Genomic DNA, 16,703 nt, shown 5'->3' with positions numbered 1-16,703 from the left:
AACAAAGCTGAAGAGTAAGGAAGCTTCATATACAATTCAAGCTTGGTTTTGAAGAACTATTAGTTCCATAAAACAAACTTGATCCAACTACAGCTATTAGGCATTTCAGTTTAGCATGTATTCAACATTTTATCTGCCTTTAGCACACAGCATTATTTCAATTTCCTACTTAGCTGCCATTTTACAAATTGCTGCAATTCCACCTGCCTCTTACTCAAAAAAAAAAAATAATTCAAAGGCCAATTTCAAGGCTTTTAAGGCAGCTTCCAAGCTTCCTCCTCCTTCTCCCCCCTCTTAAACTGAGGATTTTCTGTATGAGTAATTGTATTTGACCTATTTATTTGCTGGCACACTATTTTTTTTTTTCCTTTCACAAAAGGGGAACAGAAGGATAGAAATATTAAAGTAGCCTCTGCCTAATAATTTTAAACCAAGCTCTACACAGGAACGTAGGCTCTCACATCATGACAGTTACTCTTATTTACCAAGAATTACTTCAGCTACATTCCCCTATCCCCAGAGGGTGACAGCTGAGCAACTACTTAACAGGCCGGCAAAAATGCTTGCTTGTGTGTTTCTTGGAGCCCTCTACACATAATATTTGTGTTGCAAGGGAAAGCCTTCTCACTAGCAAACCAATTTTCAAAGCCCTCCTGATTTTGACTAATGCTAGCCTTGGCTTCCTAGGCACTTATATTAAAAAAAGGAACTTGATTCCTTTTGGAGACTGTCTGTATCTGCCCCTGCAAAGGGAAGGTGCAGGGGGTGGAGCAGCTGGGGGCTGCCAGGGAGCTTTCAGGCCAAGAGAGAAAGGACCTCTGTGATCTTAGGATGCTCTGCAAAAGCTTTTCTACCAAGAAACTGCCAGAAGAGGAAACTGCACTGCCTTCCAAGGAGGTGTCTCCCATCAGGGAGGAAACCTGCTATAGAGAGCAGCTGCTCACCATCACTGCCACCCACCCACCCACCCCCCCGTCATCACGTGCCCCCACAAAAATTCCTGCATACATGCAAGACAGGGAGGCACATAGTGTCCTTTGCCATGCCCCAAGCATGGACATCTGCTTTTGCATCCCCTCTACACAGCCATGAGAAACAGGGACACACACAAAGAAAATGAGCTGTGAGTATGCATAGATGTTTCTGCATTTGCTCAGATGGAAGATGTACAGGGGAAGACTGTATTTGCTCTGAGGATCACCCACCCTTTCTATTTATTTTTTTAAATATTCTGTGAGACAGTATTTTTACTTACACCCTTACACTTTTTACATAAGACAATTCAGGATTACCCTTAAAATATATTAAAACATATTTTAATAATATTTTTCCTAGGATCAGTATTTCATGAAATAAACAAAAGCAGAAACAGGCTATATAATCCAGCCTGTACCTTTGATTTCTCTTTCTTATATTTTCCCTTTCTGTTTCTTTATCAAATCCTGCACCGGAACACTATAGAGTCCCACTGACAGCAATAAACTGTTATCTACAGATTTCAAAGCATTGCAAAATTTTTAATACTTAAATGCCAATGCATATGCTGTACTGTATTTTATTGACAGTTGCAACAGCAGAAGACATTAAAGGACCTGCAAGTTAGTTAAATTGACCATTGCTCTAGGCAGAACTCATGCTTCTTTTCCTCTCAAAAACCATGGTTTCTAAGGCCTTATCGGACATGTTGCTGCCCAGCTTGGGGTGAAATCCTCAGTCAAAAAGCTAAGACTTAAGAGTCTGAAGCATCTTCTAAAACCATTCTGGACAAGACAAAGTTTGCAATTCAATTTACCACTTGCTTCCCCCCAATTTTTATGTTCAAGAAGCAACTCAGATTCTTGGCATCATCATTATTTGCACTGACTTCCAACAGGACCTGATCCAGTTTCTGAAGATGTTTTGGTTAGATTTTCTTATAACAACACTACCTACATCTAGGTCTGCAGACAGCTCTACTTCCTTCAGAGCTATGATCTGTGTAACGCTCTTGGAACCCAAGTAATGTGATGGCTAAAACATTTAATTATGTCACTCACTACCTCAGCACACTCTTCACAGTGCATCCAGTGAATGTCAACACTGGTGAAGGTGCCGAATGACAGACATCTTGAACTATATACCTGAGGCCTGGATGGATGCTTATTTCATTTGTGTAACAAGTCTACACAGAAAGTACCAACATCTTTTTTCTACTGTTTCATTCCTTCACTCAATAAAGAAACAACAGCAAGATATAATTTGTGGCTGACTTGTAATGAGTTGATAATTTGGTTATTACTGGAAGCAATTTTACCTCTGAACAGATCAAATTTTTCATATAGAATTAAACCATTAACAGTTAAAAAAACCCTTAACTGTTAAAAATGGTCCGTAAGAGCTGCCTAGAAATAGGTAAACAGTACATCATTTCCACCCCCTAAACAAATAGAGTCACATTAACAAAAATAAAGACACCAGTACTCCTAAAAGCAAATAGTTATACTGGAAAATGCAACCGCTACACCTTAACAACTTCAGTGTTCCTGGATCAAGCAAGCTGTTTTGAGCCTGCACCAAAAAAGTAGTTCAACAAAGCATCAACTTCTGAGACTTAACAGTAATTATTCTACTTGTAAAGTCTTCTATAACACTTGATCCCTGGAGCACTTAAATGCAGAAACCAATATCCTGACACTGAATTTGTGGATTCCTGTATTCTCTATTCATAAAGCACTCTCCTTGAATGCAGAGACTGCACTGAAAAATTATCAGTTTCTCTGACCCCAGTGCTTCTATTTCACACTTATTCAGGGCATATCTTTCAGGCTTCTGCATAGGCTTGTGCTTCATCCAGTCTGGCTTAAGTTACTAGTGTAAAACAACCCTAAGAGTTACAGGTTTAGCACAGGTTTATCTACAAACAAAACAAAAAATCAGGTAGTCCAAAGTCACTATGTTAATTCATAACCTAGAGCTGTCATGGTATAGAGCTGCTTTCTAACTTATGTTGGAATTAAGACTCCTCCAGGCATTCGGAGGGTTACTACAAAGCACAACGTACTCTGGCACTTTTTTGAGTAAAGTAACTCTGAAAAATCTATTCCTCAAGTGCTCAGCAATTCAAAGGGCACATGATGGGCTAACATAGCTGCATAACTGACTGACCAGAGCCACCAAGCTTTAGAGGATACACGGTTGTTGAATAAAAGCTTTTTAATGCCATTCAAGGGAAGACTGTTGTGAACTGAATATACCTGGAAGGTCTGCTCTAGAGGGACACAAAGCTAATTTTTTATAAGATGTCGTCCAAGGAGCAAAGGGTGTTATGTCAATTCACTTCAACTATGACCATTTCAAGGGAGGTAGACATTAGTTTATGAAGGCTTTTATTTAGAGAAAAGGAAAATGAAGCTGTCTGAAAGCACAAATAAGAGTGAGACATCAAATGCCACCAAGATTTAAAGGCCAACTAGCTGACCCCCTTTCTCCTGACCACCTTCCAAAAAAAACCCCAACAAAAAACCCCAGGCCATCAGCCAGTTTCCCCATAACAGATGACTTAATTTTTCTCACTAGTGAAAGAAATAAAGGGAGTGGCAGAGACAATTTAATCAGAGGAGGAAGTCAGTCACGGCTTTTTTGGCAAGTCATTAGCTTAAAATCATGAGCCATTATTTCCAGACACTGTGACTACCACTGACAGTCACAAGGTTATGGCCAACATTGCTCAAACCCCCCTCCACTGTAGAACACTCCATTCTATTATTTAAATGTTTGTATGTGATAGCATATCAAACCCATAATCCTTCCTACCATAAATGAACTAAACATTTTAATGTCAGTAACATTCTGCCCCAACCCTATCTCATGGCCTGTGTTACTTGGAGTCCTCAAGTGTCCCGGTATTCTTACCTTTACGCCATGGCCAACATCATCCAGCACCGTGTAGTCTATAGGTTTTCGAATATACCTTACAGGACGTTCCATGTTCGCTGGTGCTATAATTTTGTGAGTTCTTGACGTGTTCTTATTGGTCGTCAAAATGCCTATCTCTCTGCGAGCGACTTTTTCTTTATGGATGTCCACAGTCTAGATTAAAAACAAGAAAGTACGAGTTTCTTTAGGCATTTGATGTTTTCTTTACAGAGCTACCTACATCTTTAGGCTTCACTACTAGACAAAAGAGTCTGAACCAAGTTAATGCTGCTGGAGGGATGCCAGTTTATTGACAAAATGAGTTTAATCTACACGAACGTTGTTTGAAAAATGACACTTTAATGAAATAACCAATATTATTAATAAAATTACAAATATACATTACTGCTTTGACACTCTGAAGACACTATACAGATACAGTCCTTGCAGATTAACCCTCAACATTCTTATGACTGACGTTAGTAATAAATTACTTGAACTCCACAGCTGGGAAACCAGGACAGACAAGCTAAGCAATTTGCCTGCAGCCCCAGAGGGGGACTAAGCTTGGGAAGTCTGTGCGGTAATTTCTTTCAGCAAAGCCATCAGTGCATATCAGAGTAAGAGTCTGCGCAGAGAAGGACTAATTTCAGCACAGAGGATAGTTTCGGTCATACTGTTTATAGCAGCTTTACTAAAAGAATAAAATAAAGCCTTAAAGATGGGAGTAAAGGAATACAAAATATGCTGAGCTCTGTCATTTTGTTAGGAAATACCTAAAGAGGCTGAGGAAGGTCAGTTCAGCAGCCTGTGAAGGATCAAACTAAACTTCACAACACAGACACGTGCTTCTACATCAATACAACCACTGCTTAAACCCTAGCTGAAGGAGAACAAGTACAAGTCAAGCATCAGATGCCATAGAAAGTCCCACCTCTAGAAAGCCTACTTCAGGATTCAGGGACTGAATTTACTGGTTTAAGTATCTACTAGAACCTCAGGATCTCATTGCAGGAGATGGTATCTGACAAAAACCACCACTCTAAGTGACTCTGAACAAAATCTATCCAGTCACCACTTTTTCCACTAAGGAAAATAATTGTTAGTCTGTAAGTATCAATTCCTCCTGAAGAGACTGCCACAGAAACAGAGTCAAGGTTCAGAAAGAAAGAAAACCCCTTGTCCACCAGTACTCATTTGGGTATGTCTCTAGAAATGGCCTAATCTAAAAGGGGTATTATGATGTGCAAGGTTTTGTTTAGTGAAGCAGAATCAAAGATGAAGCGCAAAATTAGTCTATATTTCACTACTTCTATATAAGGCAAGATGAAAACAGCAAGGTAAGCATCCAGGAGATTACCATTTCTAGGAAGCCAGCATTGAGTGCTGAGAGTTCACTACAAAATGCCTTCAACTCAACTGGTTTTTGGGATTCTTTTTTCATTAACTGGTATACACGCTCCAATAATCTTAAATTCTCCTCTAAGTACAGAAAGAAATAAAATCCTCCTTAACAGCTTTGATACATGGCATTGCAGATTACAAGTGGGAACACAAATGGACAAGCACCTAAAAGCAGTGATACCAGGCAAGCTTGTTTTCACAGCTTAAAGCTAACTAACAGACAAACTCTTGTAGCATCACAAAAGGTTCTTTTACTTTGGAAGCACATGGAATCTTAATAGAAGAGTTGTGACTTTCCAGAGAAATGAAAGACATTAAATGTGTATGCCCACATTAGCTTACTTTGAATAAGTTAAATATTCCAATAAAGCTTTGGAGCAAGCTTTATTGCTCTAAATGCTCATGCTCTGAAAAAAACCCGCAGTTGAGAATAAAAAGCACCCTTCCAAAAGAGACAATCCTATACATCAAGTATTTATCACTATATCAGTATCGGGTATAAGTCACTGCACCCACATTTGCTCCAGCAGCTGCTTTCACAGACAACAGAGCAAAGACTTAAGAGCAAGACTACCCTTATTTCTTCAGCTATTATTTGCTCTTTTCCCTTTAGAGACTAAAATATACATGTTAGTTCTGCCTTTTCGTTTGCTTTCAGTGAGATCAAGAAACATTATTCAAGTGCTGTGCTACATGTTGTTAGACTGTTTCTCTTTCAACTCCTCCATACAACCTGAACGCTTTTGTTCAATGATAATACCAGGTCTCAAACTATCTTACCTAACTCTTTAATAATATGCAGCAATCCGTATTTTGTAACACACGAGCACTGCGCAGGTGAAAAAAAAAATTTAATTAGTCACCTAAACAATATAGCAATATAGGATGCTGTGGAGAACATCAATTTAAGGCACATACTACGATGTTTTAAAAGAAGGTAATTGTAAAATACTAGTACATCCCTTGAAACAAATCCACGCTTCTACTTCATTCTCAGAAAAAGAATCTGTTGTTACTAATAAATTGATACTTTTGTGGCTAGTATAAAGACGCATTTTTGTCCAAGAGCTCTCTTAACATTACTATCAAAAGAAAAAAAAATAAAACAACGAAAAAGCCCTTTGCAATACAAAAAGATGTATCTTCTCCTATTAGGTAGTCTGACCTTTCCTCCCTGCAATGAACAATGAAAATTCCATAAATTTCAGGAACAGATGCTGTACCACACACACTGTGGAAAACTACTTAAGTAATCTTGCAACAAATTCTTATTAACAGAAAAAAAATCCTTAGAACAGGAAAAAAGCATATATTAACTATATCAGACAGCTTATCCAAAATCAAATATAAAGCAGTGATTTGTAAACTCTTTTCACAGATTTCAGTAACGTAAACCAAGCAAAGAGAAGAGTATTTGTATCACAGTGCAGGGCCAGCAACTTAGGGCACACATGTAAATCCTGAACCACATGCTGGCATGCCTGTGCAAGAGACTAATTCACTCTTCAAAGCAAATGAGACTGCAACTCTTACCACATCTGGTATACCGGAAAAGCAAGGCAGTATTTTGCCCCTATGCAAAGCAAAGGCTCCCAGCATATGCTTTGCCCAGAGCAGTATGTTGCCCATCAGTTACAAGACAGCATCTTGCTTCTTCCAGAATAAATGACTGTTTTTAGATCTATAAAGACCGCATGTTATTGTTACGTAATCATTATGCAAAACAAAGCACGTAACAGTTGTTCATTTTTGTATCTTTATTTATATCTATTTGCTTGAAGTTGATGGGTAAGTTTATTGTATAGTCACAGGCAATGTGTTTCACTTCCAAAAGAGGAAATCCCCAAAGCAATTTTTAGCAGGATAGCACAGCTATCCAGCCAGTTCCCAAGAGCAACAAGCCACATATACCATTTAACAGCCAAACTAGCCATTCTCCCAAAGCTCTGGCCACACTTGGCACCTGTAGCTATGAGTAAGTGCCTGCTCTGATACAGTAACAGGAGAGCTAAACAGTAATTAGTTCATGATTTCATGTACAAAACCTACTTTTAAACATCAAAAATCGAAAGGAGCAAAGTATGGCAAACCAGCTAGGGTTAGCACAGGGTAGCAAGCACTCACAAACAGCCAGAGCAGCTTCAAGCATGCTTGGCCTACGCTAGAACATAAATACATAGCATAATTTAAAATTTGGGGAACAGCAATAGGATTCTCACTCCTAGACAACAAAATCCAGCAAGAAAAAGTCCAGCATTGCACTGATTTGGAAAAGACTGAGAAAACAGCCCTTCCAAAAGCACAACATGCTTCCTTTGGGAAGCAAATTTAAGCTAAACCACTAAACAAACCCCTCTGCCACTATAACTGCGTGGTAGGGACCATGCCAGCTAATCACAGAAGCAAGTTAAGCTTGGAGGTTGAAGGAACTGTTAATGATTAGCCGCCTCAACTGTCTTCTTCAAACCATATGAAAAAAAAAAACCCCAAAAAACAAAACAACAAAAAAACCCCAACCACAGTTGATAAACAGGATGTAGAGTTAAATTTTAACTGTTTGCTTGCTTCCTCAGAAGTAGCCTGAAGGCCAAGTGCAGCACAGCAATGATGCAGCAAATAGTTGTTCTTTTCTCTTCTTTTTCTGTGCCACAGACACCATTCTACTGTGCTACAGTGCACAACTCCAGGACAAATACTTTACGAGGAATAGAAGACACTGCACTACATTTGGCTGAGCTAATCTGAGGATATATAAATGTTGTAATAAAGCTCACATATACAGGGATATTAAAAAAAAAGGGGGGGGGGGGGGGCGGGGGGAAACGACTTCAAGCTTTGCCAATCTCTTTAATCCTGAAGCACCGCAACTCAAATTTATGAGCCATGTAGTCATACAGCCACTGTTTCTCTCACTAAATGCATGTACAGCTGGTAAAGAGCAGGGGGAAAAAGGAGAAAACACCCCACAAAAAACACCCCACAATCTCTATCAAATCAACTCAGCTAACCAGGTACTGCCAACTTCAAGCTGTCCTGAAGGACAAGGCAAGTCATTACACTAATACCACAGATTTACACCAAGCAAATACTCCTTAGATTTGTGTTACATTAGCTGATACTCCAGAAGTGCTGTGCAAGAAAACTCCTCTTCAGGTTTCCTACTCCGCTTCTCCCCAGTTTAGGAAGAATGAAGCTATAAGAGCACAGAGGCTCACCTGGCAGAGGGGACAGGATAAGTGCTGTGTGGTGCTGCACAGCGAACTCAGCAGCAAGCTGTAAAAACCTGCCAGGCTCTTGTGAAGAGTGGAACAACAGTTAGGGGAGAGAAGAACAGCTGCCCAGTCCTCAACAGTGAAAATGTTGGCTATCAGGTAAAAAGGGTAAACAAACAGTCGTGTGTCCCCCCCAAAAAAAAGAGTCTAACATATAGTGTAGGAAGCTACAAATTAAAAAAATACAAAGAAAAACCACTCTCAATGCCTGCTGCCCACCCCACCCCCAGTAATCAAACCACCACACACTTTCACCCATGAATTTAAGGATGAGTAAATAGTCACTCAAGGGCATTTCCTTGATTTAAAAATCTAACATCCAAAACACACTAGACAAAAAAAATCCTAAAACTACACTGCCACTGATGTCCTTTAAACAAATGTTCTGTGCTGCACAGAGCTGCAAGTCAGTAACTTTTCGACTTCTCCCTAGGCTCACTCAGACAAGGAATGTAGGCTCAAACTCCACAGGCTTCCTCAAGCTGCTGCTTTAGAGAAAGTGAGGAGAAAAGGAAGGATAAACAGCTTGATATTAGCACTAGTCCTCTGCAGTTTGGACATTGTTTCCCTTTTTTTGCTTTTCCAGTTTGCGATTGAATATAGGGTTGGGTCTGTTACTAACACTTTAATTCAATAAGCAAAGCCCTGGTTACAGGGTAATCAGTGTTACACATATCTAAATGTTAGCAGAATAGATCAGAACTACTTGATGCAACCAAAACCACAGACATAAAGAGGTATCAGCCATGCATGCAGCATGACCTGTTACCACTTCCCACCCCCACCTTCCTGGCCATACTTGGAGCAATCACACTTACTGAGCCCCAGGAACCTGTTCTGCATAAATTTGGTGCTGTACTTCCTGAAAGTCATCTGTTCCGCACCTCAAGCACTGTGTGCAGTTTTGGGCACCTCAGTGCAAGGAGGACATCAAACTATTAAGAATGTGTCCAGAGGAGAGCGACCAAGATGGTGAAAGGTCTCAAGGGCAAAACTGAGGAGGAATGGCTGAGGTCACTTGGTTTGTTCAGCCTGGAGAAGTCTGAGGGGTGACCTCATTGCAGTGTACAACTTCTTCAAGCGAGGCAGTGGAGGAGGACATGCTGACCTCCCCTCTCCAGTGACCAGTGATAGGACACAAGAAAATGGAATGAAGCTGCGTCAGAGGAAATTCAGATCAGACATTAGGAAAAGGTTCCTCGCTGAGAATACGGTCAGTCACCAGAACAGACTCCCCAGGGAAGCGGTCGAGGTCCCAAGTCTGTCAGAGTTCAAGGAGCATCTGGGTGATGCTCTTAGCCATGTGGTTTGGCTTTAGGTAGTCCTGTGAGGAGCAGGGAGGTGGACTCAACGATCCTTATGGGTCCCTTCCAGTTTGAGATGATTCTATGCTAAAGCCAGCATTATGGAAAGGCAAGTTAATGGAGAGAACAGTATTCCATTCATTCTATATCTGAGCAGTGCAATTCTCTTAACTAAAGGGCATTGCTGGCAGCATGAGAAAAGAATGTCATAACAGAGAAAGAAAAAAAAGTTTAAAATTTCTAGTCAAAGACAAGCCGATTTGCACACTAGATATGATGTATCAAATCAGACTAGCAATCCATGAAATAATGGTATCTCCTTTCAGCAGAACTCTGCCTGATGTTACACAAAATACTGGGCAAAAACACAGGTTTCAGACTGAACCCAGTCAACAGGTCAATAAAACTATGCAGTATGCAGGACAGTGAGTGGTGCAGGGAAAGGAGTTTGGTTTCCTTCCTCAACCTCTGGGGATGACTGGATTCCAAGTTTACTTGTTAGTTTGAATACAAAAGGTAAGTTCATTTCTACTACCTGTAAAAATGAGGCACAGCTTCAGATTTAATTGCTCATAGCAGTAAAATACACATAGTTGAATGTTACAAACATTGTAAGGAACACCAACAAACATTTTCTAGTAAATACACATTTTCTATTAAGTACAAGTTCATGTACCCAGACTGTAAATTGCAGTGTTAACCAAAGGAAACATAACTGAAGAAACAAACACTAAGGTGCTTTCAGCAGCCCTTAACAAACAAAAACCAAAAACAACAACAAAAAAATCAAAGCAAGCCCTCTGTCTTTGCAATTTGTTCCTAGACCCAGCTTTAATATTAACCCTTATTGTCATTCTCGAAAATGGCAAATGTAGTTGTTTTGCTATATAGTTTACACAACAAGCTTCCTTGAGATGAAAGAATCTGATGAGACTAAGAACGTTAACCTTTTCTGTTTTAGAAATACAGATTTATCCCACTGCTACTTCCATAAAGAAAGTGTATTTAATACAACTTTCTAAATAAGTGAGTTATAGCTAACTGGATAACGGCACTGAAGAGATCCCGGACAACACAGGTTGTACAGGCTACCTGCAAGGAAGCCAGTTTGACCTACAAAAAGGACAATAAAATCCCCAGCTTTAATGAGCTCAGCCAGACAGCTAACTTCTTGAGGGAGAGCAACGTAAAGAAAAGAAATTATAAAGAAAATTTAGTATCTTGAACACAGGAAAATGTGAACCTATTTACACTGCAAGAGAAATATTCTATAAAAGAGACCAATTATGGGTTCAAGGCACATCAGGCATGAAAAAGCACGAGTAGTTTGGGTTTAAGACATCACAACAATCCGATGTCTACACAATGTTACAAATTATATCATTCATTAACTCTTGATGGAAGTGCAAGTAACTTAAGTTTATTACTATTGTTTGTATATTGCCTGATCCCCATTAAGACAGCGTTCAAGAAACTCAAGAATTTATTTACAGAAATAATTTACTTCCATTTCTTGTCCAGGAGAGTATGAGCGCTAAGCAAGCTTGGCTTCACTGGAGATGCAGAGAGCAGAGTGCCAGTGTCACTAGCACTACCCATCCTTGTTTACCATTATGTACACACTCATTTATCCCATGGGGATCTTCCCCAAGGTATGAGGCTCTACTGGTGTTGGGAATTATAACTGCCAATTCCATTGACTAGAAATAGTTTGAACACCTCAACTGTGTCTGCACCAATCAGTTACAGACCAAAACCAGGCAATGTGGTGGACATCTGCCTCTTCCCTGTTCCTTCAGCACAGACAACTGGTTAAGTTAACCATCATGTGAGAAATATATCAAAAAACTGAAAGAAACTTTCACAGAAGCACTGCCCTGTTATCAGTGACTGGTGAGGCCAATCCTATCTCTCGGGTAGAAGAGCGATGCAACCTTTTATCAGGCCCAGTTAGCCATCAGTTGTGTGAAATTCAAGTCCCTAAATAACTCTGAACAGCTCTTCATCTGAAGGTACATACTAGAACCTTTATACCGGTTGTCTTTCACTTTCACAGTAAAAAGGGGGAAGGTCCTCCTTACCATCCCCCTTCTCCAAAGATGAATTCAAGACATCTTTAACAGCCCCTTGGACAGTCACCAGAATCAAATCTGCTAAAGTACTGTCAACTCATCAGTCAATCCACAGAAGCAAGCCAGTACTAGCAACAAACAAGCATTACTAGAGGAAAAGAAAAAAAACACAGGTGCTTTTTTTTTCAGTTTCCGAAATTCTTTAAGAATGTAAGGATTTTAAGGCTTTATTACTTCACATATACAATCCTTCAATCCAATTTTCACTAAGGCTAGAAGTCAGTTGCCTGAACACCAGTGACTAATGTCACCTGAGAATCCTCAGAATATCCTGCCATGGCTTCTGAAGCTGTACCATGAAAGACAGGTCTTCTGTCACCTCTGAAGCATTTAGACATCTACGTTTCACCTCGTGTGTTTGCTTTGTATGCGGGGCTGGCAATGTAGGAGGCAACTGAAACAGATTTGAGAGCTGTATTTCCAGAGCTGCAAATCCAGCAATGTTTTCTTGTAGGTTTATAGAAAGAAGTTTCTTACACATTCCCTTCAGCATACAGGTAAGTTACAATAGTAGGACAGACTTTCCAGAAAGCTTCATCTCTTAAAGTCCAGGCCTCTTAAGGTAAAAGGCTAGAGGAACCAGATAAGCCATGTCTCACGTAATCTTATTATGTCACCTTCCTCTTCCTGCAGAGACAGTTCACAATCAAGAGCTTTTACAGATTAACACAATCAACTAAGGCCATCAATACATACACAGCAACTTGCACAGTCTATATAAAACATTTACCATCCATCATCAGAAGGGAGAAAGCGCTAGACAAAACAAAGGAAAAATAATTAAAGGAACACTAAGTCCTATTTCCAGATGTAACATACATGTAAATGCATGCATTTTTATATACTTATATACATAAGCTATATATTAATATATAAGACCACAATGCTAAAAATATTTTACTAATACCATCTAACGTCAAGGGGGGCTGAAAAGTGGTTTTTACTGCGACAATTTATCACTGCATTTCTCCAATTATGTCTGAATGCAGGATTAAACTGGCATATAATCTATGGAGCTAGCCCTTGATTTAAGAATTCAGATCTTTTCCTTTACATACACTAGCAGATTTTCTCAGATTCTCCTAGCAATTGCCATCGGTAAAAAGCAGACCAGATTTCAGCAAAGGTTTGAAGATATTTTCTACATTTATATAAGTATTTTTCCTAGGATATCATGACAGTTGGGAGAGGGGTGTCACGGAGGGAAGTATACGTAGGCATCCCATTCACACAGGATGGTTTGCTTGCTGTATGATTTTAGAATTCGGCAGCACAGGATGTACAACAGTAATGCACGCAGTTCATAGCACGTCCTGCTCCAGAATTACATTTCTTAAGCTGTACCAATTTCCATGCAAGCCATACTTAACAAGAAAAATCAATTCCTAACCAACAGAACACATGCTTGCAAGTATTACAATACTCATATGTCTTCAAAAGAGTGGGGACATTGATAAGCCTAATTAAAATCAAGAAGCTGAAAACAAGACCTAGAGAAACGGGCTTACAACCTACTGGCCACAGACAAATAGCCTCACCTTTATCCCTCTTGCTCACTAAGAGTTGGAATCAAGGACCCCAATTTCCAAAACACAATCTGTGAAATGGCACATATACCTACACAACAGCACTGAAAAGGAGAGGGAAGAGAGGTCTGTTCAGGTAAGAGTTATTTATGTAGACGCTTTTTAGAAAGCTCTATTGGCAAATTAGTCACACATTCTGCTGGAGAAACTGTGCAGAAAGGGGACACACACAAAAGGGGACATGGGGCACGGACAGACCACAGCGGCTGGGAGCAGGTGCATGACATTCTAGGACAAGAATCAGAGCAAAGAAACCAGCCCACTCATCCAAGAGTCAAACTTGAGTTCGTGCCTGATTTTTCTTTCCTGATGCCAATTGGAAATGGGAGGGCTGCTAGGGAAGGACACGTATTCCTCCTTCAGACAAGACCAAAGGACAGAAGCTTCTCATTTATTCTTTAACAGCTACAAAGTATGCTCATGCAAGATGCTGTGAACATAAAATGGGACAGCTGAAAGGAATCAGTAAGTCTCACCTGTGAATGTCACCTCACAGAATTAGGCTCTATAAATGAGAAGCATGTATGGAGAGATACAATGGCATCTCATCACACCTTCACCCCCTGCCTCACACCTTTCCCAACTGAAAGGAAGATGACGTCAACACAGAGCGTAAGAAGGGGGGGTCTGCAGGAATATCTTTGGGAAGAGGGAGCGGGATGTGGGAAGGAAGACTGGCAGATGGCAACTGAAGGCAAATGGAGCTCAAGTCCTACAGAGGAAGATTTTTAGCAGCTCTACAGAGGCCCTTGTTACGGAAAGGAAACAGTTAAGACAACACTCCTCCCTCCTCCCCATTGTATTGGTGAAATGCCAGAAGCACTTCACTGAAGTTCACAAAAGTATGGGGGAAATGGAACTCCAAACATCTGGAGTATGGAGGTCAGACGGTGCTGCAAAAGCAGCTGGCCCCGCATGCAGGAGGCAGCTGTCTGCTGGAACGTCAGCGGAGTGAAGGGAAGAGGTGGGATGGGTCTGTGGCTAGGAGCAAGGAACAAGCGCCTGGAAAACGGCAGATTGAAGCTCTGTTCCTGGCTCCGCCAGACTTCCTGTGCTACGCCAAGCAAGACGCTTCAGCGCTTAGGCCAGCTTCTTGGAACTGCCCACCTGCAGCGGCTTTGAGAATAGACACAGACAGAGCGTAGGTGGGCACCGGTCTAGGCAACGCTGCCATAGCTGTCTGCTCTGAGCACAGTGAAACATGGTGACAAAGATACCTAAGATTTCTCTGTAAAACAGCTTCCACTGATGTTTTAAAGTGCTAGTTCAAACTCAGTGAGTTATGGATCATACTTCCTGTGCTTTGACAAAGCATTCTGCTGATTTCAACCGCCTGAGGAAACCAAACATACATACACTGCAATAAGTAGTATGTTGTGAATATTACTCATTTAAAACAAAACAAAAAATAATGAAACGCCAAGCCCTCCAATGACCTGATACACGTTCGGGGGAGTACAACATGAATTCTAGCTAACTTTCTTTTTTGTCTTTAAAATTCAACTGCTAGTTCAATTTCCTCTTCAAGAGTCTAACAAACAAGAAGAAAAAAAAAATGCATCACTAACATAAATCTCTGCGGGAGGATACAGAGATGGGGAGATGGCAAGATTATCTGGAATTACATTCCACCTGCCTCCTAAAGTCTGTGACCCTTCAGCATCAAAAGCTGGGAGCCAGGGAGAGAAAAGTAGCTTCCGTGGTGTTCCTCCCTGTTCTAACACAACCCCCCTGATCCCCCTAGAATATGATTTCCAGCACTTGCTGGAGATTAAGCTGTGGCTGAACACCACACACCACCACTTCAAAACCATCGTACGACAGGAAGTACAAACCCAGCTCTGCATCAGAACAAAACCACAGTGTGAGGCAAATGAACGACTGCTAACCATCCACTTGAGTTTCATGCTGTAGGACAAACACCTTTTTGACGGACAGTTCTCTTACTCGGTCCTCTCTGCCCCCCTCATCTTCCCTTCACCAGGACAAGATTCTGATATGGGAACTACCAACGTACATCTCCTCTCCTCCAGTGAGCCGCAGGTGTTCTAGACAGTGAACTAAATACACATTTCAGTGATAACTAACACCAGTGGCATTGCTAATACAAGTTTCCAGAGGAAAAAACCAACTAAATCAAACCAAAATTTTATTAATTATATTTGAACACAAGCCAGAAATGCAAAAGTCTGCTGATTAAAAACAGAAGACACTTCAAAAGGGAAGCGTTTCAAGTGTACAATCCTACTGACTGATTTTGACAGAACATTTGGGATGTGCAGTCATAATATGTTATGTTTGCATTCAGTCTTAAAAAACACAAAAAGCAGATAAATGCTTTTGCTTATGCAAAGTCAAAATCCCAACTGTATGCGTGTGTATTTCAGTACCTGAAATTAGATTTTATTTATTTTAAATTTCTTTTTTGCTGAGTATTCCTCAAGACATGCATGCACGAGTAGGCTCATTAAAAAGAAAAAAACAGAAGAAATAAAATATGCTTATGCAAGCTCCCACATGAGAGTTTCAGCACTTTAAAGTGGCTGAACGAGTCCCTCTTTTCCTTACTGGATGCAATGCACTTGCCTAGAATTAAACAAAACACAGAAATCTAAATATATTCGTGACCGAAGGAAAGCACAAGGACAGAAAGGAAAAATAAAACAGCTTCTTCAGTAGTTTGGACTCACTAAAGAACCACCATGGGAGTAGAACAAAATTGTATGTTTGAACGAAAAGCATTTTGGGTGCCAAAAAAAGCAACTTCATAGGAGATGAACATGTGCAATTGCAAAGAGCACTGCAGGTGGCTGAAAAGGAAATCATCTAAAAAAAGCCTATAAAAAAATAAACTCAACAGAAGAAGTTTGAACTTTCTCAAAGTTTGTCTGAGGTAAGGAACTGATAAAGCTGGAATAACGACAAGCCATAATGCTCATTCCTGAACAGAAAAATAAAAAATAAAAAAAAAAAGGAAAAAAACCCCGCACAACCAAAAATCCCCCTCACCAAACACCAAAGCCAAACCCCTCACGTTTAGTTGTAACTTGGCATTTCAAATTGCAGGGGGGAACAGGAACACACCAGCAGAAGCGAGGTAACAGTCTTAGT

At 40.3% G+C, this 16,703-nt stretch overlaps 1 protein-coding gene across 14 annotated transcripts in view; it reads right to left on the bottom strand.

Annotated features, from left to right (window-relative positions):
- The window catches only part of ABI1 (abl interactor 1), an 81,982-nt gene that overhangs the window by 25,895 nt on the left and 39,384 nt on the right, over positions 1-16,703 (bottom strand). For all 14 annotated transcript variants that reach the window (XM_027809822.2, XM_027809823.2, XM_027809816.2 and 11 more), the window contains exon 3: positions 3,892-4,068. In XM_027809822.2, the coding sequence (XP_027665623.1) occupies positions 3,892-4,068 (177 nt within the window). The remainder of the gene's footprint in view (positions 1-3,891; positions 4,069-16,703) is intronic.

Source organism: Falco cherrug, chromosome 4 (assembly GCF_023634085.1).
Source record: "Falco cherrug isolate bFalChe1 chromosome 4, bFalChe1.pri, whole genome shotgun sequence".
Classification (NCBI taxonomy): domain Eukaryota; kingdom Metazoa; phylum Chordata; class Aves; order Falconiformes; family Falconidae; genus Falco; species Falco cherrug.
The sequence above is the reverse complement of the archived record's forward strand: the minus strand, read 5'-3'. Positions and strand labels throughout refer to the sequence as shown.